The 24,394-nt window shown below is 41.7% G+C and overlaps 3 protein-coding genes across 4 annotated transcripts; 2 read left to right on the top strand and 1 right to left on the bottom strand.

Moving 5' to 3' along the window:
- The first annotated feature begins 791 nt into the window (after nucleotides 1-791).
- On the top strand, nucleotides 792-12,162 carry LOC112879486 (kinesin-like protein KIN-12E). 2 transcript variants are annotated; one of them, XM_025943747.1, is made up of 33 exons: nucleotides 792-1,302; nucleotides 1,694-1,849; nucleotides 1,937-2,020; nucleotides 2,101-2,220; nucleotides 2,298-2,411; nucleotides 2,489-2,581; nucleotides 2,692-2,852; nucleotides 2,915-2,989; nucleotides 3,335-3,422; nucleotides 3,535-3,593; nucleotides 3,695-3,758; nucleotides 3,843-3,908; nucleotides 3,986-4,132; nucleotides 4,220-4,324; nucleotides 4,465-4,661; nucleotides 4,798-4,867; nucleotides 4,946-5,002; nucleotides 5,226-5,305; nucleotides 5,471-5,528; nucleotides 5,600-5,656; nucleotides 5,746-6,816; nucleotides 7,804-9,003; nucleotides 9,086-9,193; nucleotides 9,467-9,618; nucleotides 9,711-9,795; nucleotides 9,885-9,959; nucleotides 10,031-10,267; nucleotides 10,717-10,815; nucleotides 10,905-10,979; nucleotides 11,067-11,125; nucleotides 11,222-11,333; nucleotides 11,509-11,604; nucleotides 11,680-12,162. In XM_025943747.1, the coding sequence occupies exons 1-33, from the start codon at nucleotides 883-885 to the stop codon at nucleotides 11,818-11,820; spliced, it is 5,781 nt and encodes a 1,926-aa protein (XP_025799532.1). In that variant the 5' UTR covers nucleotides 792-882; the 3' UTR covers nucleotides 11,821-12,162. The 2 variants fall into 2 exon arrangements, with proteins under 2 accessions (XP_025799532.1, XP_025799531.1); XM_025943746.1 differs by having other exon boundaries at nucleotides 9,708-9,795.
- Nucleotides 12,163-12,665: 503 nt separating this feature from the next.
- On the top strand, nucleotides 12,666-18,497 carry LOC112883626 (serine/threonine-protein kinase haspin homolog). Its single transcript, XM_025948963.1, has 15 exons — nucleotides 12,666-12,692; nucleotides 12,785-12,896; nucleotides 13,004-13,084; nucleotides 14,241-14,340; nucleotides 14,416-14,954; nucleotides 15,046-15,169; nucleotides 15,240-15,355; nucleotides 15,587-15,698; nucleotides 15,811-15,903; nucleotides 15,992-16,053; nucleotides 16,439-16,581; nucleotides 17,481-17,551; nucleotides 17,631-17,683; nucleotides 17,925-17,994; nucleotides 18,099-18,497. The coding sequence occupies exons 1-15, from the start codon at nucleotides 12,677-12,679 to the stop codon at nucleotides 18,258-18,260; spliced, it is 1,854 nt and encodes a 617-aa protein (XP_025804748.1). The 5' UTR covers nucleotides 12,666-12,676; the 3' UTR covers nucleotides 18,261-18,497.
- Nucleotides 18,498-18,607: 110 nt separating this feature from the next.
- LOC112883627 (novel plant SNARE 13-like) lies at nucleotides 18,608-22,303 on the bottom strand. The gene is made up of 10 exons (XM_025948964.1): nucleotides 22,002-22,303; nucleotides 21,689-21,781; nucleotides 21,394-21,487; nucleotides 21,270-21,307; nucleotides 21,012-21,103; nucleotides 20,838-20,917; nucleotides 20,585-20,641; nucleotides 19,674-19,766; nucleotides 19,518-19,592; nucleotides 18,608-18,962 (listed from the first exon to the last, which is right to left on the bottom strand). The coding sequence occupies exons 1-10, from the start codon at nucleotides 22,076-22,078 to the stop codon at nucleotides 18,861-18,863; spliced, it is 801 nt and encodes a 266-aa protein (XP_025804749.1). The 5' UTR covers nucleotides 22,079-22,303; the 3' UTR covers nucleotides 18,608-18,860.
- Between the last annotated feature and the right edge of the window lie 2,091 nt (nucleotides 22,304-24,394).

Genomic DNA, 24,394 nt, shown 5'->3' with positions numbered 1-24,394 from the left:
CACGTTAGGCCAAGGAACTTTTTGGCAATCTGTGATCGCCTCTGCTTGCTACGAGTAGACTACGCGGAGACATCGGCGTCAGTCATGCAGATGTGAACGCAGGCTCATCGTCGGACGATTCCCATTTTTCGGTCAAAGCGAAGCTTTCGATCTTCAAATTCGTGCAAAATATAAGCTTCGCATTGGTGTGCATCAGACAGGCACGGCAAAATTCTGGGTCCGGCAATGATGTTGAGCCAGAACTAGGCACGGCCAACAGCCCAACAAGCTTCTATGATGCGTGGGAAAAAAATATTGTAGCCTACAAACTATAACCATTGTTTTTTTTAAAAAAACAAGTGACAAAATCTGACTTCTCAAGGGTAAGTGACTCAGGCCATTTCTCATCAGCCAATGCTCATCTCCAGTGGGTGCTGTTTTTTTATTCGAAAGTATTATTAATTTCTAACAGTATATGTTTAAAATGTACTTTATTTGAAACGAATGGATATATTTTACTGCATTTAATTTGACCAAATTGTATAAAGTTGGATTTTGTTCTACATTAAAAACAACACAATTTACAGAGAGTGAATGGTAGGAGCACTTTAATCTTCACCGTCAAACAACCAAAAGTGGAGCTCACCATTAATGAACGAACCTAAGCCAACGGCTTTCCCGATAACCATTTATCAGAACTGTATCAACGGTCGAGCCGGAAGCCTTCGTCCGATCCAGCTCCTGCCACGCACTCGCAGTTCAAATTTGAATTGGAGCGGAGGAGGGCCCGAAGACCAGGCAGACCCCATCGGCCATTACTGGTCGCCGCCTCCGACCACCCCGCTCCCACTCGCTCTCTCGCCACCTCACTCCGCCGCATCACTGCCCCGCCCGCCTCCCGCCATGGCCGCGCCCGGCGCCAGCGCCGGCGGCCGGCGCGCCTCCGCCTCGCGCCCCCGCCGCGCCGCGGCGGTGGAGTCCAACGAGAACGACGACCTCGCCGCCGCGCCCTCCTCCTCTTCCTCCGCGTTGGCACACCCCGCCGCCTCAGTCCCGCATTTCTCGCTGCCCCCGAGGTCGCCGCTCGCGGCCATCGCGGATCCCGGGCGGAACCCGCGGTCCGCGCCGGTGACGCCGAAGTCGCTGGCCGGCACACCCAGGGCCTGCGCGGCGGGCACTGGGGCCAGGGACCGGATCTCGTCGGTTGGGACGGCTAGGAGGGTGTTCGATCTGAGGGATGTCGCGGCGCCGGAGGTGCCCCTGGAGGTGCCGCACTTCGAGCTCGATGAGGATCCCGCGTTCTGGAAGGATCGCAATGTGCAGGTCAGGGGTATCTGTTGCTTGATCCTTTGCCCTCCGTGATGTTTCCCAGTAGAAGCAATGCAGAAAATACATAATCATCCTATGTCAACTAGATTGGCAACTGTGCCCCGCCCCCCTTAAATCCCTAATAATAATGGTCCAGATGACGATCAAGTACTCCTTGTATTATGCTGGCTCAACTGAAAAACTGCCAGCATCACATAATTATATCTAAACATCATGTAGTAATGCTGAGTCATGCTCGTTGAGTTCTAACATTCCATTTATCAAGGACCGTACATCACGCCAATTGTGATTAAATATGTGGCCAACTCGATAAATATACGAAACACTCGTAAGGTTTCTGAAGCTAATACAGTGAATGCTTGGACTTCTGATTTTGTTTCTACAGGTGTTGATACGAATAAGACCAATTAGTGATGCCGAGAATGCCACTCATGGTCACAAAAGATGCTTGCTGCAGGATAGCTCAAAGACATTGAGCTGGACAGGACCTCCTGAAACAATGTTCACCTTTGATCATGTTGCATGTGAAACAATATCACAGGTGTCTAGTGTGCTAGCACTGTTTTCTATTCCTTTCTGGATCAGTGTCCCTTTAGCCTAATCAATTTTTTTGTCAACAACAATTTAGGAAAAGCTATTCAGAGTTGTGGGTCTGCCAATGGTGGAGAACTGCATGTCTGGATACAATGGCTGTTTGTTTGCCTATGGTCAGGTAAGACAAAGTTGCACTATTCTGTGCTTGCAGAAGAATTCATCTGAGAAGTATGTTGTTTGATAACTACACTTTTATAGACGGGAAGTGGAAAAACTTACACAATGATGGGAGAACTTGCCAAGTTGGGCAGTGAGCTTAGTAAGGATGCTGGCTTGACACCTCGCATCTTCGAATATCTATTTGCACGGATAAATGAGGTAAGGTGTCTGTATGTCAGGTGAATACTTTACTGAATTATTGTTGATTAATAAACGTAAATGTAACAAATGTGAAGGAAGAAGAGCGCCGGAGAGAAGAAAAGCTTAAATATATCTGCAAATGCTCTTTTCTGGAGATTTACAATGAACAGATAACTGATCTACTCGAACCATCATCAACCAATCTTCAGGTGAGCTAATTATGAGTGGGAATTGCTTCGTCTTGTATGAACTGAATGTGAAATCTGACATCTATTTTTCTCTGTAGATCCGTGAAGATATAAAGAAAGGTGTATATGTTGAAAATCTTATGGAATGTTATGTGTCTTCTGTCAAAGATGTTATGTTGCTATTGCTTCAGGTGATAGAATGTTTACTTCTTTATTGTCCATCTTTTGGATCTGAATATCTAGGTGCTGTAATTGTTAATTGATAGCTTACTTCAATGAAGTTCCTAAACTATTTTTCTAGGGGGTTGCAAACAGAAAAATGGCTGCAACAAATATGAATAGTGAGAGCAGCCGCTCGCATAGTGTCTTTACATGTGTAATTGAGAGCCGTTGGGAAAGTGATTCAATGACACACCTCCGTTTTGGGAGGTTGAATTTGGTTGATCTTGCTGGTTCTGAGAGGTGAGTCATATATAATGTAGCAATCTTTTCTTGCTTCGCAATATTGACTGTGTTCAAACTAGGCAGAAAAGCTCAGGTGCTGAAGGAGAACGCTTGAAAGAAGCTGCAAACATTAATAGATCATTGTCGACCCTTGGGTAACCTTTTGTTCTCTGACAATATTCTACGTACTTTTTGGTGTTGATCATACTGTTTGGACCTGAAATAAGAGCAAATAACTGCACGTGTATATCCAGCTGTGAACATGTTGTATTTAGCAACGCAAACTTCATACTTATATTATAACACTAGTATGTTAAGTTAACTGTACTTTTTATCTCATGAAAACTGCCCTATTTCATGACCAGACGAAGACTAGTCGTGAATAATAATGTTGTTTACATTTTTAGAAAATAACATATGCCTGGAAGTTCATAATTTATGTAAACCTTTGTCATTATATCAGCATGTCACAATTATAATCCATCCATATCCTGTTTCAGGCTTGTTATCATGACTCTAGTGGATGTCGCAAATGGGAGAAACCGTCATGTTCCCTATAGAGATTCTAGGCTTACATTTCTCCTCCAGGTTAAAATACATAATAAAAGCAAGCTCCTGAATACCCCCCCCCCCCCCCCCGCGCGCGCGCGCCCCCGGCTGCGTCCATTGCTTCCTCTGGCTCATTATCATATTTTGCCAGGATTCCTTAGGAGGGAACTCAAAAACGACAATTGTTGCAAATGTCAGCCCATCTATTTGGTATCCATCTTCTCTATTTTTAGTTTTGCTATTCAGTATTGTTCTAGATACTTCACATTGTGCTTAACGCCTTGACCAATCTATGAATTACTCTATTGCAGTTCTTCCAGTGAGACACTGAGTACCTTGAAGTTTGCTCAACGTGCAAAGCTGATTCAAAATAATGTATCTATTCAATTATATCAAATTTTTTAATATATGGGGGCTTTTCCTTGTTGACTTAATTGGGGATTCATCTACTTATTCTAGGCAAAAGTAAATGAAGACGCTTCTGGAGATATTATGACTTTACAAAGGCAGATAGAGGAACTAAAGGTAAAGATTGTTTATGCAAAACTCCTTTATTGAATTAGAGGTGATTCTTTGTATAACGCATGACTTCATCCTAGCAGGATCAACTGACATGCTTGAAGAAGCAGCAAAGCTGTCCTGGATCACCTAGCTTGCAGCTGCTTGATTCAGACATTGCAAATGAATTCAAAACTTTGTGTGGAATAGATGATCAACCATACTGTGATCTGAATATCCTAAAGCAAAAGGTCACAGTGCATGATTTGCCCTTTGGTAAATTATGATAATTATATATAGTAACACATACATCTAACTACTCATACATTTAATAACAGGTTAGTCATCTAGAAGATGTCTTGGTTGGGAGCCTCAGGAGAGAGAAATCAGCAGAGACCAAGATTGGGAAACTGGAAGCAGAAATACAGCATTTGAACCGTTTGGTAATACTACATTCTATTGATGATATCTCAACTGCATCAAAAAAGAGAACTATCTGTTTTCATACTGATACTAGCTTTCTTCTTATAGGGAAGAGTAGTGTATGCCTTTTCATACTGATACTAGCTATCTGTTTTGAAAGGTCAACCTGATGGAATCTGATGCACAACGCTTGAGGAGGAGGCTTGAACTACGTGGTGAAAAACAAAGATTACACTCAATGGATGAAAATGCTGCATTGTCTCAGGAAGTTCAGCTATTGCAAGAACAAATCAATGAAAATCCTCAATTGACTCACTTTGCTTTGGAAAACAAGAGATTGATTGAGGAACTTACAACGTAATGTTTCACTAGTAAAGTTTTGAATTCCTAGTGGTTTTTGTTGCAGACAACAAATTTTACATAGTAACTTGGGATCTTTTGTGCATTTGATGAATAAACCGGTTGTAGCTTATTCTACTTTACTGACATACAGGCTTCAAAACTTCTACAAGCAAGGGGAAAGAGAGATGTTATTGACAGAGATATCTCTCTTGCGCAATCATGTATATTCAACCTTCCAGAGTTTTTCGTCTCATTTTTTCTAAATCTTACATGCTATTCTGATACTTCTCCTTCTGTAGTTCCTTCATATTCTTGAGCAGAAATACACAACAGCTCCAAAAAATGTAGAAACTCAGGTGTGTTCTCATTGGTTTTGGTTCATTACTTTTTTGCATCGACGTGATTCCTGTTCTCTGTTGCTGAGGAAGCCAAAAGCTTAGCCTAAAACTTTATCAAGCAATATAATAATATTATAACCTGTAAGGGAAAGTAGGATAATTCAGAAGTTAGCTTAATTTGCCTCAACATATAGGAGGAAACAGCCTAAGTTTATTTTCTAATTGGATGCAATGGCTTTAGGGTGATGAGATCATCAAGGAGCTTGACAACTGCAGGAAGGAACTGGATGCATGCTTAGAAAACAATGTTCTGTTAGCTCGGTGAGTACTTTCACATCTATCCTACATCTTGATGTGTATTTACACATATATAGTTTTTTATTATCATGAACTACTTCTTATGTTAACTGTTACACAACTTATGTCTACTTGTTTCTGGGACCTTAAACAATCTAATAATCAATTGACCATTCGTGTTGATTGCAGTGAAGTAAATAAGCTTCGCTGTGAACTGATACAATACCAGAAGCCTTGCACAAATCAAGTAAGTATGCATCTTCACAACCTCCAATTAATCACCGCTTGGATGCTCATATTCTTTCAACATATTTTCAGGTTGCTCCTGAGGCAAAGGATAATGTTGTGGCCACAAGCATCAATCTGATGCAAAATGTGGGATATTTACTCTTTTCTTGTATATAACTCATAACCATAGGTCTCCAGATGGCTTACATTTTGCTGTTGTCTTGAATTCATAACAGGATCAAGCTGGACAGAATTTTTCGTATTTATCATCAAATGATGTTAACAAGCAGTTCATGAACGCAGGGACCATGACTAATATTTCAGAATCATTTCAACTTGAGTCACCTTATGAAATTGATAGCGAAGATCTGGAGTCACCTTCTCATTTGCATGATCCAGAAACACGTGATTTCAGGGATCCAACGACAGTGTCAGAGTATGATGGTGTATTGTCTCCATGCTTCAACTTTGCTATGGGGTCTTCGCATAATTTATTTGACAAAAACACTGTTCTAAATGAGGCAAATTTTCTAGAGAAAGATGGCAAACATCATGTCTATGAAAAAGCTCCAGAGATGGGTATACATTTACATGACGAGACTTTATTGTGTCAAGAGATTGAAATGGTGAACTCAGGGAATCATCAATCACAGGATGAGTTGGAGCACCTTAAAAGAACAAATCAAGAGCTCAAAGAGAAGCTAGTCATTATGGCTGAAGAAAGTAACAGGCTTTCAGAGATTATTGTTGTAAAAGATGTAGAAATTGCTTCTCTGTCTGAAGAATGGGAGGCTGCTATTTTTGATCTAACAAGCTTCTTAACAGATGGGTGTAGATCACTAGATGATGCATATCAGAATATTGATAATATGATTAGCTCATTGCCTCACAGTAATAGTTCTGTAAGTGAACATGTGGAGAAGGCTATGAAGGTTAGCATTGAGAAGGAAAAGATGATCTTCAAACTTCAAATTGAATTACAGGCTGCGCAGAAAATTGGCAGGGAAGTGAAAGAAAAGTTGCACATTTTAAGAGGTGCAACTCTTGCAATTACTGAAGCTCAGCAGCTGGATAATGAAGAAAGCTCTCAGGAAGAACTGAAACTAGTAGGTTTATTGCACCAAAAGGATTGTATAATACAAGAACTAAAGAACAATTTGAAAGTGGAAAAATGTCTCTCTGCAGAAATGGCAGCAGGACATTCTTGTGATGACCCAATGTTGCCTGATAGTTCAGTTGACATGATTGAGGATCATCCTGATGATGAAAATCGACCAACTGTCAGTCAAGCTGATCCAGATTATCAGGTAAGCTCCAAGCTAATCAACAGCCACATACCATGTTTGGAAGCATGCATCTGATGTGTTATGTGAATAGTGGAAGATATTATTTGCAAACTAACCTGGTCAAAACAAGCAACGATTGACTTTAACCTTTCAGAATGCATTGTTCGTCATTAAGCTGACTGAATCCATTATCCAAGTTTCTACCTGCTCTTACTATCACTTCTTCAGCTCTACTATAACTAAATGCCAAGTCGTAGGCTGCTTCTGTTTTCTATTTACATTCTTTTGCTAAGAAACGATCACAATTATGGTTCACAAGCAGATTCTGCACTGCTATATATAAAGTATTTATTTCCAGAACTGGTGATGTACTTGGTCACTGAATATATATTTATGTCTTTTGTGGTGTTGTAGAATGTGTGCATCTGTATTTAAATTCTTGATCATTACTAAACACAAAAGTTAAACTTTTTCATGTGGAAAGATACTGGTATATTTGCCATCAAAATACATGCTCATGTTCTGCTAACATGTATTAATGGTCATGATGTCTGTTGGATATTTTGTCAGACATTAATGTAGAGGCTGTATCATGCTAGACCAGCACAGAAAAGTTAAATTGAATAGCATTTTTCAGGCAATAATATTAAGATCAAGTGCAGGCTAGGAATTATGCTACATAGACCTTTGCTATATGAAGACTTACGATATTTGCAGCTAGACACTGACCAAATGCTGCACATAACAATTTGTATAATCAAATAATCAATCATGCTTCTACATATGGACAAAGTGTTTTATCTTCCATACCATCTGTAAACATATATTTTAAATGGGTGATGACATCAGCATCACCAATTAAAATATGTAATAGAAATTGTGTTTTTCTTGAAATTCTATACGCATAGAAAAGTTACAGCTTTCTTCGTACACCGCAGCTAATGTTTTCTTTCTGGGTCATGAAAATCTGATCTATAATGTGGAATGTCATTGTATTAAATCTTGCAGTCAAAGCTTGACAGTGTGATACATCTTGTTGAAGACAAATCAAATAAGGTTCTCACTTTATTTTCAAATTTTGAGGCGGCTCAAGAAACCATGGAAGAGGCTGAACTTATGCTTTCAGCTCTGTTGAAGGCCAATGAAGAATTGAAATTTGAAAGAGATAATTGCAGGCAAGCGGTGGAACTGTTATTGTCTGAGAAAACCTCTCTGATTGGTGAGTTGAAGGAACTTGAAGCATCAAGTTCTTGTGCATCACAGAGGTATGACAAATTCCATCAACAGATAAATGATTGTGTAGTAGAGATGGCAAAGCTTGCTGCTATAATAAGGGGGTCGTTTCAGCAAATGCAAAGGGTCTCTACAGTAGAACTCTTTGCTCTTTGCTCGGAGATTATTACTTTTGGCCAAGAATTGAAGAGATGTATAAATGAGTCAAGGTCATATATAGTTGACATGGTATCACTTATAGAAGAAAAAGGCATATATACAAAGCAGTTTTGGCACCTCAATGCAAATGCTTGTGGCTCTGCTTGTCAACACATAGAGTCGCATTGTCAATGCGGTAGCAGTAAACCCGACTTTTCTCGATCTAATTATAGCACAGATTATGCATCACTCAGAAGAGAGTTTGACAGGAAGAGTAATATTGCAGAAGGATTGTCTTTTGATCTAAAACTACTTCAAGAGTCTACCTCAAACGCGAAAGATATGAAAGATAAAGCTGATGAAATATCTACTGTGCTTAGCAACATTCAAAGAGAACTATATATAAAAACTAATGCAATGGAAAACATGTTGGAAAAGCAAAAGGCACTTGAGGAAGAACTGGCTGAAAATGGTGCTGAACTCACAATTTTAAGATCAGAGTTAGAGCAATCTCAAAGTTTATCATCGGCACTATTGAAGGAGAACAAAGATCTGAGATCGATGTTGGATGAGGAAACTGTGAAGAGTAGTGAAATAAAAGTGCTGTTGGAAGACAAAGATGGTGTCATAAAGGGATTGGAGAGCCAAATACTTTTGCTAAATCGTTCTGAAGTGGGGCAGTTGATGTCAGATATTGAAGAATTAAATAATAGCATTAAAATAATGAGTAGTGATAAGGAAAATCTCCAGGCAGAGATACTTACGTTAAGGGACAAGCTTGAGATGGCAATGGCTTTATCTGAGGAAAATGAAGCTGCTGCTATTGAAGCTCGTCAAGTAAGTGTTTTGTATTTGGTTTTTGCCCCATCCATAACTCTGAATTTAATTGAAAATGGGTTCACTTGTCATGCTTCTGTAGATTGCAGAGACTAGTAAAATCTATGCTGAAGAGAAAGAGGAGGAGGTTAAGATTCTTGAACGATCTGTTGAGGAACTTGAAGGAACAATAACTGTACTCGAGGAAGAGGTAGGCTCTTAATTCTCTTTTTCCTTTGGTGCTTTCTCTTATTACCAGGCAACTTGTCACAATGAAATACATGGTTGCTAAATAGGATTGTAGTTCATATATCACATTGATTCGAATCAAGCAACACTAAAAGCACAACTTTCCATTTTCCATTAGACTTAAGAGCTTTTCTGATGTAACTATGCATGGATTAATGTGTGAACAAGGAGAATCATTGACTCATACACTTTTTTGCACAGTATTAGCTATAACACATTCTTGTTTTCACTAAAGGTATGCAACCTTAAAGAGGAAGTAAGGAACTATCAACTACATAAACAATCTGAAGACCAATTACAAGCTGTTGATGACATGCTTGCTGTAGAAAAAGCATCAAAATGTGATGCTGCTGAGGAATTGTGTCAAGGGAGATGTCGTCTAGAAAAGTAAGTATTCTGTTCAACTGCTTTTTGTCGTGAGGCCTGCATAAGATCTCTCTGTGAGCTTGTTTCACTTGATTGCATTTTCAACGTAGGAGATTGCAAGCTGAGATTCTTGCACATCAAGATATTAGAAAGAAGATCGAAGTTATCACGATGGAAGCAAAACGTAAAGATGTTGAGGTACTTGTCGAACTATGCACAACTATTTGAGATTTTGAACCCTGTCTCCTCTTAAATAATCTTCCAATACCTACGTTCCATTTATACAGATTAGGCAATACAAAGAGCATATTGCTGAGTTGGTCCTGCATTCAGAAGCACAATCTTTGTTGTATCAGGAGAAGGTATGGAACACTGCTATACTATTTTATAACTATTCGTTACTGCAGATATGCTAATAATTCTTGTTGTACAGTATCATGAATTGGAGCAAATGGTTTCTAGACAGAAGTTTAGTCCACATGAATCTAGTTCTGAGACTGTCCATGCCAAAATTGAAAAGCCTTCAGGGAGAGCAAGAGGATCTGGTTCGCCTTTCCGGTGCATATCTAGCATTGTTCAACAAATGAACTCTGAGAAGGATCAAGAAATCTCAGTGGCACGTCAACGTATTGAAGAACTAGAAGGGTTGGTTAGTGGTAAACAGAAAGAGGTAATTTTGTTCCTTTGCTATTGATAGCATTTTGGATTGAATTACTTAGCACTGGTCAGTCATGATATATTTTTAAATCAGAAAATATTGTCTCAAATTGTCACAGTGTTTCTGTTGCGTAAGGTTATAATGAGGTTTACTATGCTTACTGGTCTGAAACCATGCAAGCTAGTTGGTTGAAACCAATTGCTTAAAAATGTGATACATCAGGCGCCATCTCTTGGCTTAAAAAAAAGGTTTAATGATGTGAACATTACTACAAGATTTTGTGCCTGTGATAATAATTTGAGAACTTTTCATTTCTCCAATGATCCTCTCAAAAAATATACTAGTGACCATGCTCCATTCTTCACGGTCAATTGTAAATCACAGTATCACAATAATTCAGTGTCCAATATTAACAACATCCCTAAAGTTTATGCTAATATTTTTTCCCTTCTTGAGCATAGATATGCTTGCTGACATCGAGACTGGCCGCTGTGGATACCATGACGCATGATATTATAAGGGAACTACTTGGCGTCAAACTAGACATGACAAACTACGCTGTAAGTGGCAGAAGTTTCTCCAGGCTGTTAGATATTAGGTGTTATTGTTAAGCAGTTTGCTTAGTGAGATCTGTTGTTCACATGTCTAGAATTTGCTTGACCAAGAAGAACTGCAGAAGTTGTTAATAGCATCTCAGCAACAAGTTGAACAATCAAAGGCAAAGGTAGGCCACTAACAAATCTGTGTTTTACTAAGTTGCATTATAGAGTGAGATGGCATTCCTCATTTTTCATCTGTTTTGCCACTGCAGGGTGCAGAACTCGAGGTGCTCAAAGAAGAACTTGGTCATCTCATTCTGGAAAGGGACAGGTGAAACTTCTATTCCTGAATTGTTCATCTGATCATTTTTGTTTTTAGCTGAAATTACTAAATCAAGTGACCATGCTGGATTTTTGTTTCTTCAAGCTTGCTTGATGACATGGACCAAAGGAAGACAGATCTATTGGAGACTCAACTGCTAGTTGAACAGCTTGAGCAGCGGGAGCAAATGTTGGAAGCACAGATAGACATGTTGCAGGTCTGCATTCAAGAACTTCCTTCCCAATATCGTTCTGCTACTGACCTGCAAGTTATATGGGAAAAAATTCCTCATATGCCATCGGAAATTTTGAGATTGAAACGTGGATAACATATTGCTCCGTTAAACCTTTCCAGACTGACTAATGCTAATCTGTACTTGTGTCTTCTTGTAGATGGAGAAAGATAACCTTCAACAGAAGATCATGGAAATGGACGAGACCATCGAACTGATACTCGGATCAAACCAACCAGATACAAAGCCACGAATGGTGAGACACCTTCACTAGAAAAGCTGACCATTTGGCGGCAAATTCTGCGTCCTAATTACCGAAACATTTCTACAGGGTGGTAACCAGCATCATGGCAGCAGCGAGTTCAGCAGGAGGCTAGCCCAGTCGGACATGCTCCTCTCCCACGCGAGGCACGAACACTCTCGCAGCCACGCAACCAGAAGCTCGAGGACGCATCACGGCCGACATCGCTGAAGGATTGCTGGTGCATTAGCCACTTAGCCGTCGGACACTGCTTGTGTTTGCAGATTGGCAGCGGCATGGCCACGCTTGCTGGGACTGTACAGATTGTTTTGAGAGCTGTAAGGTCCAAATGGCATTGACTAGAAGAAACCTTACACGTGTACATCACGCCTGTAAATTTGAGAATGCAATGCACGCGTTGCTGCTTGTGTGTAGAGTTGCGGTTGCATGTCCCCATACTATATGAACCCGCTCAAAATGACACGATCTCGCCGAGATCGTTTCTCTCTTGTACAATTGTGACCGAGGGTTACGGCTCCAGTTGAAATGTTCAGAACTGGTTGAACAGTTGAAGTTCTGAATCTTGCTAGATTTCAGCTTACTGGTCATCAACAACAGGAATGTTCAGTACTCTAGAAATGGATTAATGTGCAGGTTCACGAATCATGCAGACTATTCGAGACGCAAATCGCAATGCGTCACAAATCTTCTGTTAATTATGGCAATAGCGATACCAAGCAAGTAACTCAGTATGTATGACGGAGTGTCAAAAAAAAACAGACGCGCGGTACTTGACCGGCCCAGTAGAACCCTTGTGGACCCGGCCCAACCCAGTTCTCCCGAGCCCACGAGACCGCCGCCGCCGCCCGCCCATCGTCCTGTTCGTCTTCTTTGGTTCTTCCCCTCCTCGCTCCCTCAGTCCCTCGGCCTCGCAACGGCCGCCGAATTCGAATTCACACGCACTCCAGTCTCCAGAGTCCAGACTCCATTCCATTCTTCCCCGCCTCGACTCCTCCCATCCCCTCCCTCCACCCCAACCCGACGCTCCATCTCCTTCCACCTCCCCCCCCCCCCCCCCCCGAACCCCATGGCGTTCCGAGAAGGTACGAGCACGCTGCGCCCCACTCCATGGCCGCGCCGACCCCGCGGAGAGATAGCGCCGCCCACTAACCTGCTCGCCCCTCTCCTCGTGCAGATGACACGTGGTCGGAGATCGTGGCCAGCGGCGGGCTTCGGCTGCCCCACATCGGCGTCGTGTACGGCCGTCGCCGGGTCGAGGAGTCGTCCGGCCGGAGGAACATGGATGTGTAAGGGCTCCTAGCCGCTGCCGATCGTTCGGTGGTTTGGTTCTAGGTTTTGTGCATTTAGGATTGCCTCCGGTGCAATTCGGTGATGCGTTTTTCGGTTCGCGCAGGACGGGCAGCTTCGGCGGCCAGCAGCGGCCAAGCTTCGCGCCGAGGAAGCGGACCAGCTGGAACCGGTCGCTTTCCATCAGGTGCGCATACCTTCGATTTCTCCTGCGCAATAATCATGGGACGGGCAGCTCTTAGTTTCACCATTTTGGCTCCATTTTAGTTGATACATGTCTGTTCGCGATATCATATATCATTTGGGGCTTTCTGTAAGACTGTTATTATAAGGGCTCCCAAACTCGAACCTGAGTAGGTATTGTTATGTCCTTGGGGAAGAGTAAGGGTCACAGAGGATTTGATCTCCACCAAATCAATCCACTTTGAGTAAAACCGTGGGAGTTTTGAAGCCTCTCCTTGTTGGGTCCTACGGTCCTACCTCTCATATTTGGCTTTATCTCATAGTGGATTGCTTGTATTCAGAGCTCTTATTTTAACTTATAGTAACACACTTCATTGTCTTCTTTTGGAGAAATTTCCAAGAGGACACTCTACAATCATTGAAATTGCTACAGGGTACTGAGGTGGACTCGATTAGCCCTTATTAAACTTGTATTAGGGTATTTCGCCAGGCTCTAGGGTGAGGTTGGAACCTGGACCCTCACAAACACGGGGAGATGTCCCTCCTGATAATTTTTTAGAAGGGAGAAATCAATCCCGGGTTGGCTAGCTCACCACGTATGGTGCTAGGCTGCCAGCCAATTCACCCATATTTATGATCTTTAGGTTTTTCTCGATGCTTTGGACCTCTATTTATACCATAAGCAGCTAAGCTTTTGGATTCAAATTTTGGAATAATCATTAGGTTCATGTAATGCCATTCATTTCAGTATGTAGCTAATGAATGAGGTTAAGCGGCATTATTTTAGCAAGTTCACAAACCCTAAGCAGCATTAACTCAGCAAGGTCATGGACCTCTCTAACACAAATTCAAGTAATTAAGGATTGAAATGGAAGAAACCGGTAAAGTCTAGAGACCAATTGTGAAAACAAGATAAATTTATGCTCAAGAGATACTATAGCTAGTTGTATTATATAAAAAAAATGGAAAGCAATTATCTTATCTCTGGAAGTTGATATCCCGTCATCTTGGTACTAGAATCTAATATACTTTCTGTGCTTTAGCTTATTCCTATCATATGTGGAGATTTTTGACGTATCAATTATGAAGTTTTGCAAGTTATAGTGGCATAATATGACTTAAGTTTTAGTTTCTAATGATGTTTTGGTGAAACTTAACAGAGGAAGAGAAAGTATCTTTGTTGCTCCTGGTGCAAATCTTCAACATCAACAGAAACCCTGCAGAGCACCAAAACGACCACCCAAACCGTGCAACCGAGTGGTCAGTATAATATTGCTACAGGCTTATTTACCAATGTAGTGCTTTACTTGTTAAGCTTGCCAACACTGTTTACAGAAGAAAACTCCAAGTGGCCCTCCCGACTTGAGGAAGGAGAAGGCATATTTTGAAGAAGTTGATGCATTTGAGCTCATGGAAGAAAGTCCTTCTCCCAAGGCCTCATGGACCAGAGGAATGGAGCAGAATCACATTGATCATGATCTGCCTGCAATATTGGAGAGGTGGAAAATTTCCAAGATTGCAAGACGTGTATCATCTGAGCCCTTGTTTCACATCATGGAGACGCCGATCATGCCATCAGTCCTTAGTAACAATAGTACATCTAGTAGTTTATTTAGAACCCCTGAAAAAGATACAGGATCAGGGACACACACCACAGGAAGGGCAATCCCTCTAGGATACACTGATATCAGTTTAAAGAGTACTGCAAAAGAAACCAACATTGTTTCATCATTCGGTAAACTGAACATTAAGGAGGAGACTGTTGAAGCCAGCATTCGATGGAGTAGTGAAGCTCTGACTGCTTTTGAGCAGCTCCTCATGGTTTGCAGGCAGTCTAAACCAGCTACACTGGCAGAAGTTTTCTCTGCTTATTGGTAGGTGTTTCAACCCTTCAACATAAATATTGTTCCACTTTCTGTATGGTTTTGTGGTTCACTGTTTTAATGAAGTTGTTCATGAAAATAGTGAGCTAGGAAGCATCAAGAAGTTGGGTGAAGGAACATATGGGGAGGCCTATAGGGCTGGAAGGACTGTTTGCAAAGTGGTTCCTTTTGACGGAGACTTAATTGTCAATGGAGAAACCCAGAAGGTTTATTTCATCAATTGGTGTTCTTCAGTCTGTATTTTTCTGGTACTCAGGATGTGCTGCTGTTTTGTAGAGGTCGGAAGAAATACTTGAGGAAGTCTTGCTTTCTCTAACACTTAATAATCTAAGATCAAACCGGCATGATGATGATAAAAAGGATTCATGCAATGGCTTCATCGAAACAAAAGAGTATGTGCCTTTCATAATCTTTGCAATGGGAAAATACTTAGATAAAACTTAACTGTAATTGTAGCTTATCTGAAGAACATGTGTGCTTTCAAACTTTTGCAACATCATTTATTTAGAAATTGTGTTAAATGATTAAAGCCTGGCGTGGTTGCCAATAGTTTTGACCTTGTCTGTACAAAGGCATAACAGTAAATACCCTGGTTTTGAGTGCCTTTCATACATTTCTTGCAGCTTTCGGGTTTGTCGGGGACCATATGACCCTTGTCTGATTAGTGCTTGGGAAGACTATGATGCCAAACGTGGATCCGAAAATGATCATCCAAAGGACTTTACAAGTGAGCAGGTAAGTTCTGATTTGAGAGAAACAAAATATCGTTATATAATTGTGGTGGAACATCAGAAACGTACGGTGCCTATAACTTATCTACTTCTTACATAAGCAAATTTTGTTTCAGTGCTACATTGTATTTGTGCTAGCTGATGGTGGCACTGATCTAGAAAGTTTTGCTCTGGTTGATTACAATGAGGCTCGCAGTTTACTGGTTCAGGTATGCACCATGCATTGCCTAAGAGTATATCTGTGCGCTGAACTAGAAAATGTTTAAGCATAACTAATATTTCTTTCTGTTGATGTAGGTTACTGCTTCCTTAGCAGTAGCTGAAGGTGCTTGTGAATTTGAACATCGAGATTTGCACTGGTTTGTCTTCTCACCACAGCTTTGGTTGATTCATGTCTTTAACTTGGAATCTCAGAGCCAATATCGCTCCATATATAATGAAAACAGAGCTTCCATTTATGATAAAATTGAGAAAATGCATTTCTTACTTAAATGTATTAACTTCCACAGTTACCATGTTATTTTGAAATGCCAAAACTGTTTTTTGTCATTAGAGTTGTACAAGTTCGTGTGGTTCTTGATAGAGCAGGTAGGTAGAAAATATGGTCATGCCTGAACTGGTGCCAATTCTAGGTAGTGGAGATTTAAGGAGTGGATCGTGTGACTTGCTATGAAAATTTCTAATGAGAATGTTACCAAGGGTTCTCATATTTTACTTACCACCACAATGTGCTTGGAATGGCAGGGGTAACATTCTTTTGGCTCAAGATGAAACTCCAGACACAAACCACACAATGAGCTTTGCTCTTCAAGGGAAGAAGATGCATGCAAGAACTTTTGGTCTGAATGTCTCCATAATTGACTTCACTCTTTCTCGGATCAACACAGGTGCTCCTTTGAATTTTAGTTCAGAATTTTTTGTGCTTATTAACAGACTAAAGTTTATAATTTATTTTTATTTTTATTTTTTGCATTGCATTTCATCACTCTGTGATTTAGAATGTTGAAACAGAACAATACTCCTACAACTATTTAATCTTTATCTGATATTGGTGATTAATTTTATCTTTTTGACAATTATAGTACTTTTTTCCCACATGAAATTCAAATGAATAATTTCTGCAACTGATAGAAGGGAATTACAAATACTTGGGGCCTTAATTGGATCATAGAAATCCCTTAAACCTGGATGTGACAACCTTCTAAATTATCTAAGTATACAATTTCATTCACAGAGCACTAGGTAGACATTCAACAAAAACAACACGGATATCACCTGGGATTGTGGGTTGTCTACACGCTAGAAATTTACCGTGGGCACCAGTGCAAAATCTAGGACTCAAGCTCTGGTGGGCTGGGGTGCACACCCATCCTATCCGTGCAGTCATAAGCCGGCTTCACAAGTGTGTTACTTCTGGACCTTCATGGTGAATGGAGAAATGAGAATGTTTTGTAGATGATGACAAGACACAATATATGTTTATTCAAGAATAGGTATCACTTTCGCTCTTATTCTGCTGCACTTTTTGTCATCTTCATAAGTTGAATCTGCGAAGAGAGTTGGGGAGCACTGAGATAATATGGTAAGAGCCAATGAGGTAGATTCATGAGACATCTATTGAAGTTTGCACCTCACACAATCAGCATCAATGACCTTTTGAAAGTCAGTTTTTCCTAGTGCATAAGTGATTACCGGTCATTTGAAGAAAATTTGTACATCACTTTAACATTTTGCTGCCTCTCTTATGTTCCTTGTCCTCATGGTTCTTCACAATGTTATTCTCCAGGGACCGCCATTCTCTTTCTTGACCTGTCTGCGGATCCTGCATTATTTCAAGGGAAAAAAGGAGATAAGCAGGTTTGCTTCTGATCTTCCCGAGATTAGTATGATAAAACATTGTGTGTTTTCTTAACCTATATGGATCCCGTGTGTGCAGGCAGAAACATATCGAAGGATGAAAGAAATTACCCAGGAACACTGGGAGGGCAGGTATATAATACTCAAGAGTCCTCTTCTGTTGCACATGCCAAGTTGGGTTCCATTATAATTTCTGACATGAAAAAAAATGCTAATTGTGCGTGAACATGAAGTAAAATTTCCCCAAGCTTGATAAATAGACTGGTAAAAATAATTACTCAGAACAAGAATTTTGAAATGCCTCAGGAATTATTTTCCATCTGCAAAACATGATTGCAGGACTGTTACTGATTCTCTACTTCTTGTATTGCAGCTTCCCAAAGACCAACGTGGTGTGGTTAATTTACCTTGTAGATATGGTGCTGCATAAGATGAAATCCCTTGTGAGTTCATCTTTGCCCTTCACTTTCCACTAGTTACTGATTTACCTGTGGCCGGCTCAACGAATCCACCTGCATCTGTAACCTTTGTTTACACTTTATACTAGGCGCTTGGTGCCAAAGTGGACCGGGAGCTTCGCTCTTTCAAGAAACGTCTGGCGTCGTGTGAGTCCGCTAGAGATTGTCTCGCCGATCCCTTCTTCAGTGATCTACTATCGGAGGAGGACGCACAGCTCTGTCCAATGCCGCAGCTGGAGTCTGATCTGTGAACTGGCAGATAGAATCGCTGTGGGGTTTAGGGTTTTAGGGTTTAAATTTATCGCCATGTGCGACCACTAATCACCTGACATGCGCGTGGTCCAGAAGAATAGAACGGATCGAACGCAGGTTCGTCAGCCCTGGGCATGCAAGAGAGCTTGCTGTTGGCTGTTGCCCAGGCGCCTTTTGTAACTTGAGTGTGTAATTTATCACGTTGGTGGTACTGGCCGTGGCCAGATTCGGGTGTTTCTGCCGGAGTGATCGTCTTTCTCGGCGTATTCTGCAACCACGTCGCGCCGAGTACCAAACAGAGACCTTCAATCAAGCTCACAAACCACACAGTCGCAACAAAGAAACATGAAAAACCTGAAACCTCACATTCAATCCCACATCACTACCGTGTATGCACAGACAACCAGAAAGCCGGGGGGATCACGAGCGATACACAACACGAGTGCCGCTAGGAACACAGCTACTACTCACCAATAGGGAAAGAATGGATCGATGTAAACACCGAAACGAGACAATTTACAAGCGATAAAGAATGGTGTCATCGTGTTATGTGGATGAGCGGGTCACAAGAGCACCGTGCTGCCCCTGCCCTGCAGCGCTCAAAGTCCTCCCAAAGGGTCGATGGAGAGCAGCTTCCTGTTCATAGCAGGAGGTGCCAGGCCCGGGATGTCTCTGATGCTCTTGTTGTGCGGGTTGACAATCTGCGAGAAAGGCAGACTTGGTTATTGATTGTACAGTGTAGAAAACCTTATGAAGTAAACCAACAATGGCCTAAATGGTTAATGGAAAGAGATGAGCAGGGTATCAAAATAAAGACAAATCAGTATGCTTGGGTGCCGTAAGAGCTAAATTGTATACAATGGTGGGCAGTTGCATCACCATTCAGATTTCAAACCATTCTCGGTCATCATTAGACTAGTTTTAAGTTAGTTAACAATCGTCTGCTTCTAAAGATGCAAGGTCAAACTTGCCCCACATTTATTTCCCAAAATTTGATGAAAACTTTTTTAATAACCAAAAAATTAGGTATTCTGAATTTTTTTCATGGATTATGGGGAAAGTTAGCTTAGATGTCACAACGATAGAAGTTAGAACTGACTCAGGCACATGGAATTGCACTACTAGAGGTACTGGCTTCTAACTGTCCTTTATACATGGAGGTCCTGTTTCTCAACTTAACACCAAGCACAACTAATACTGTTTAGGTAGAGCAAAAAACAAGCATCAAATCCTACGTTGCAAAGAAAATAACATACCTTAACAACAATTATTGCAATAACACCACAGACAATCAGAAACAGGAACGCCATAATGCATTTGTCAGTTGCAACCTGAAATGACAGGTCTTATCAGTCCAGGTACTGTCACTTCACATATCAAACAATGCGCATGCATGCTGACAGAAAGACTACCTGGCGACCAATCTCTTTCACCATTTGACTAGCTTTCTTCAGGGAGAAGTGAACAGAGTCAAGCTCATTGCCGATTCTCTTCATTTGTTCTGTCTGTAAAATTGGACAGCAAAGATATAACAAATTTAGCCCAGAAACTAAAACTTAATGAAGCTAACCCTGAAAACCACAGGTCATACAGGTAACACATCAAGAAATCAGATTCTAACAAAATGGAAAAGCTGCTCTGTCTTTACAAACATATCCACATTGACCCAAACTACAATATAGAAGAATCTAATGGTGGTATTATCGTCCCACCTCATGATTAAAATGTGAAGCTATGTTTGTGCTGGAAAGTGTGGATATTGACTGAAACCACTTTCTTGGAGGAAAATGGAAGTACAAGGCATGTCGCTCTTTGTTCTAAAGAAGTCTTATGAGCATACTTGAAATGGAGAAACGTAACACAAAGTTTTATGCTTTCACTGAAGCTGTATGGTAAAAAGATCATAGAAAGAGTGCCAATCTCAAAACAGATAGAGAGCAAAACTTGCATTAAAATCACCATGGATAGGAGCACAAGATGGTTATTGAGCATGAAATTAAAGCCCTTCAGGTTTTGGCAGGATAGACTGGCAATGAGTATCACAAATCACCTCTTTAAAATTTACCCAAAAAACTGTTCAAGACCGACTCTTTCAGGAGGATAGAGAAGCGATATCATTCCAAGTTAATAAAGCATAGAAAGTAACAAAACCGATGTCTAAAATGAGCACAGATAGCCCATAATAGTTCAGTAGCATATCCAAGTGAAAAATGTTCAGTGCGCCCAAGTAGGGGTTAGCAGAAAGCTTAACGAAAAAGTTTGTGGAGAACAAGCAGGCTATCATGCTCATGATTGGAATGAAAACACCATTCTGAAAACTTACTTGCTGTGCCAGACTTGCAGCAGTCTGAGCTCCAACTTCAACAGTTTGTGCTACAACCTACAAGAAAAAGGTTCTTAGGTTCCTGTAGAATTCACTAGGGAAGAGCTGAAGAAATGCATTGTTCTTTTTCTTCTGCTTTTAAAGGCTACCCAAGTATGTGGATTATGGCATCTTTCTACTCCTCAATGCAATAGCAGAGATTCTGCTGGTTGGTTAAAAAAAGGAAAGAAAAAGGAGTATGTTAGTTGCATACCATTTTTGAACGCTCAATAGCTTGGTCAGTTTGGTCCATTTGTTTCCTTCCAGCGCTAATGAGCTCTTGATTTGACATTTCTGTAAAATCATCCGGACACTTTAATGAGAAGGTCAACACATATACTGTCTCGAGAGGATTTTACTAGTAATATTAAAAGTTAGTGATGACCACCTGATGCCATTTGAGCTGGTGTGTCCTCAGCCACTTGATCGTTACCAGTATCGAATAACTCAATCCTCTTATTACCAAGGCTACTTTGGTACCTGCAAGACCAAAAGAGTTGCAATGGATGCGTTTTAGAATGAAGCGAACTGCAACAGGGCAAAACATCACTGCAGGTGCAAATATCCAAATGGGGCATTGAGTTTTAGCATTTGAGACATCCCAAACTCTGAGGGCATCATAAGGGAGAGAATTGAATGCACTTACGTTTTCCTCAAGGTGACATAGGAATTCAACTCTTTTATCTGTTTTAACACGCAAGAAAGAACATTATGCTTGTGCTGGATAACGACATAAGATACACTAGTGAAGTAGTGACTACAGTACCAACCATGAACTGCTTCTTGTCATTTAGCTGCTTGTTGACATCAGGAGGGTTCTTTTTCTCCTCATCTTTGAGTATGCGATCAAATTCTTTGATTAAGCTGCAGAAGAACAGGACACGTTTACAGAGCTTAAGACATCAGCGTGACTGAAGATTCTAAATTTGCTCATTCAACGGTCGCGAAAATAAATTTGCTCTACAAGTTACAAAGGGCTCATAGACTGAAAAGGTAGACGGATTGTTCAGTTCACGCAGGGGTGTTGCATCGACAGAACACACGGTGGAGTTTGGCCAGACTCACCGCTTGCACTCCCTCATCTTCCCGGTGAGATCTTCCAGCTGCTTGGACTGCCTGTTGGAGTCCTTGATCTTGTCCATCTTCTGGAACCCATTCCTGCAGCAAGCAGCAGCACGCGGAGTTAGCACACGGGGGGTAACTTTAACGCAGCCGGCTGCAATTGCTGCCGAAATCCGCCGCCGCCGCAACGTGGCGAACAATCCCTCCTCAGCTCAGTCGACTTTGTTCGAGCCGACGGCAGCTAGAACTAGAAGCATCCAGCAGGGACCGAATTGACAGGGAGAGAAGCGCATTGCAGCGGGGAGATCTGACTCACTGGAGGGCGCGGAAGATGTCCTGGATCTCGCCGTCCACCTGCTCGAGCTCGGGGCTCATGGGCACGTCGCTCGCCATGGCTCCGCGCTCCGCCTCGCGGGGTCCACCCACCCAGAGCAGAAGAGCAGCGGCGGCGTGCGGCGCCTCCTCGTGGTCGGGCTCGTCAGCCGTCAGTCAGCCCGGCATTCCGGTGGAGGGCGGCGGTTGGCGTCGGGAGGAGGTGGGAGCCTGGGAGGGGTGGGTTTGGTGCGAGCCGTTGGGTGAGCTGGGCCCGGGCCGAGCTGTGATCCGACGCGCATGAGCTGTATTGCAGCTCAGGTGTATCTTTATTTTTATTTTTACTTTTGGGGAATAGGACAAGAGAGAATTCGGGCCCTATTCGCCACAAAATTTGATGGGTTGTTTGATGCATGTGCCTGCAAGCGAACACGAAAATGCTTCTTTTTTCAAACATAATAACCGGATCCCTAAAGGATTGATGATTTCTTTGCCACAAAGCAATGCGACGGCTAGGTGGCATGCGCTGTCACGGGCCCACACTCCTCCCAAGCCTTCGGGTTCGGGATGATCGGAGGAGGGAAGTGTGTGGAATTTTTTAAAAAAAGTTAAAAAGATTAAATTCGAAAAAGGGGTACGTGGTGAAATTTTTTGAAAAATAGGTGCCTCCCGCCTGATCAACGGGCGGGAGGCATGGGGCCGGAGACCTCCGCCCGTTGGATGGGCGGGAGGTCCCAAAATTTTCCCAGACCCCTCCCGAGAGTCTTTTCGCGAATAAAAAACTTTTCTTATTCGCGAAGAGGCCCCTGACGCGGCCGCGGCGGCACCCCGCCCGTTGGAGGTCCCCCGAGGGGCATCTCGCCTGCCCAACTGGCGGGACGTTCCACTATCACTATATAAGCCCCCACCTACACCCAAAATCCCATATTATTCAGCAAAAATCAGAAAAAAAAGAAAGGGAGGAGAGGAAGAGAGGAGAGCAAGCGGCGTAGCCCTGTTCACACGTCGGTTTGGAGGTATATTCTCGTTCTAGTCGTATAATTACTTGAAAATAACTATAATCTAGAAAATATTTGTTAGGCTAGTTATATTTTGAATAGTTTTTATTATTTTCAATAGTTTTTAGGAAAATTTCTTAGGGTAGTTATATTTTGAATAGTTTTTAGTATTTTCAATAGTTTTTAGAAATATTTCTTAGGGTGGTTATATTTTGAATAGATTTTAGTATTTTCAATAGTTTTTAGGAATATTTCTTAGGGTAGTTATATTTTGAATAGTTTTTAGTATTTTCAATAGTTTTTAGAAATATTTCTTAGGGTAGTTATACTTTGAATAGATTTTAGTATTTTCAATAGTTTTTAAGAATATTTCTTAGGGTAGTTATATTTTGAATGGTTTTTAGTATTTTCAGTAGTTTTTAGAAATATTTCATAGGGTAGTTATATTTTGAATAGATTTTAGTATTTTTAATTGTTTTTAGAAATATTTCTTAGGGTAGTTATATTTTGAATAGATTTTAGTATTTTGAATAGTTTTTAGAAATATTTCTTAGGGTAGTTATATTTTCATGCAGATATGGCGCAGACACCGGAGCTCCTTGACGCGAACACTGACGAACGGCACAGGTCGTATCTTGCAGCGGTGGAGGGGCAGCAGCTTCATGAGTTGCGCCCTTGTATAGCAAAGGAGTTGTTGCACCTGGACGACCGCTGGCTTGACAGGTGATATTTTGTATTTTTTTACGGAATGAATGTATTACTTGTACAACAATTGTAACCATAATGCAAAATATACAGGTTACGTGAGACTGGTTTGCTGCCACTCGCATGTTTGCTTCAGACCGGCGACGGCCAAGACGGTGGCGCCAAGAAGCGGATGCAGCTGGACCGCTCTCTACTTGCGGCGTTGGCGGACAGGTGGCGTCCGGAGACGCACACGTTCCACTTGCCGTGCGGGGAGATGGCCCCCATGTTGCAGGACGTGTCGTACCTGCTCGGGCTTCCCATTGCGGGTGAAGCTGTTGGCCCGGTTGCCGTGCCACCTACCTGGAGGGCGGAGCTTCAAGAGCGGTTTGCTCCAGTGAACCCGCCACATTTTTTGGACGTACCTGATGCGCCCGGCCCCACCAAGCGTTAGGTAATACAATATAGGGTACGTACAATTATTTTTAATTAATTTAATTGAATCATATGTGGCTACCTCTAAACCTTGAACAAATATATCTCCACCCTCTGGCTGGGCAGTACGAGGTGTCGCGCTGCCTGGAGGCATATCTATTGTGGTTGTTCGGCTGGGCTCTTTTCTACAACTCTAGCGGCAACTATGTGGTCAAGGTTCTCATCCAGTACGCGCGCGCGATTGCCGATGCGGAGCCGGACCAGGTACCTTGGTGGAACT

Source organism: Panicum hallii, chromosome 2 (assembly GCF_002211085.1).
Source record: "Panicum hallii strain FIL2 chromosome 2, PHallii_v3.1, whole genome shotgun sequence".
NCBI lineage: Eukaryota > Viridiplantae > Streptophyta > Magnoliopsida > Poales > Poaceae > Panicum > Panicum hallii.
The sequence above is the reverse complement of the archived record's forward strand: the minus strand, read 5'-3'. Positions and strand labels throughout refer to the sequence as shown.

Excerpts from the sequence above, each read along its gene's own strand:
- LOC112879486 (XM_025943746.1), top strand. The coding sequence starts at position 883 with ATGGCCGCGCCCGGCGCCAGCGCCGGCGGCCGGCGCGCCTCCGCCTCG. Across the intron at positions 2,021-2,100 it reads GTTTGTTTGCCTATGGTCAG|ACGGGAAGTGGAAAAACTTA; the intron begins GTAAGACAAAGT and ends ACACTTTTATAG. Across the intron at positions 5,306-5,470 it reads AACAATGTTCTGTTAGCTCG|TGAAGTAAATAAGCTTCGCT; the intron begins GTGAGTACTTTC and ends TGTTGATTGCAG.
- LOC112883626 (XM_025948963.1), top strand. Across the intron at positions 14,341-14,415 it reads CCAAACCGTGCAACCGAGTG|AAGAAAACTCCAAGTGGCCC; the intron begins GTCAGTATAATA and ends CACTGTTTACAG. Across the intron at positions 15,170-15,239 it reads TCAATGGAGAAACCCAGAAG|AGGTCGGAAGAAATACTTGA; the intron begins GTTTATTTCATC and ends GCTGTTTTGTAG.
- LOC112883627 (XM_025948964.1), bottom strand. The coding sequence starts at position 22,078 with ATGGCGAGCGACGTGCCCATGAGCCCCGAGCTCGAGCAGGTGGACGGC. Across the intron at positions 21,488-21,688 it reads AAGATGAGGGAGTGCAAGCG|CTTAATCAAAGAATTTGATC; the intron begins GTGAGTCTGGCC and ends GTTCTTCTGCAG. Across the intron at positions 21,104-21,269 it reads TATGTCACCTTGAGGAAAAC|GTACCAAAGTAGCCTTGGTA; the intron begins GTAAGTGCATTC and ends TTGGTCTTGCAG.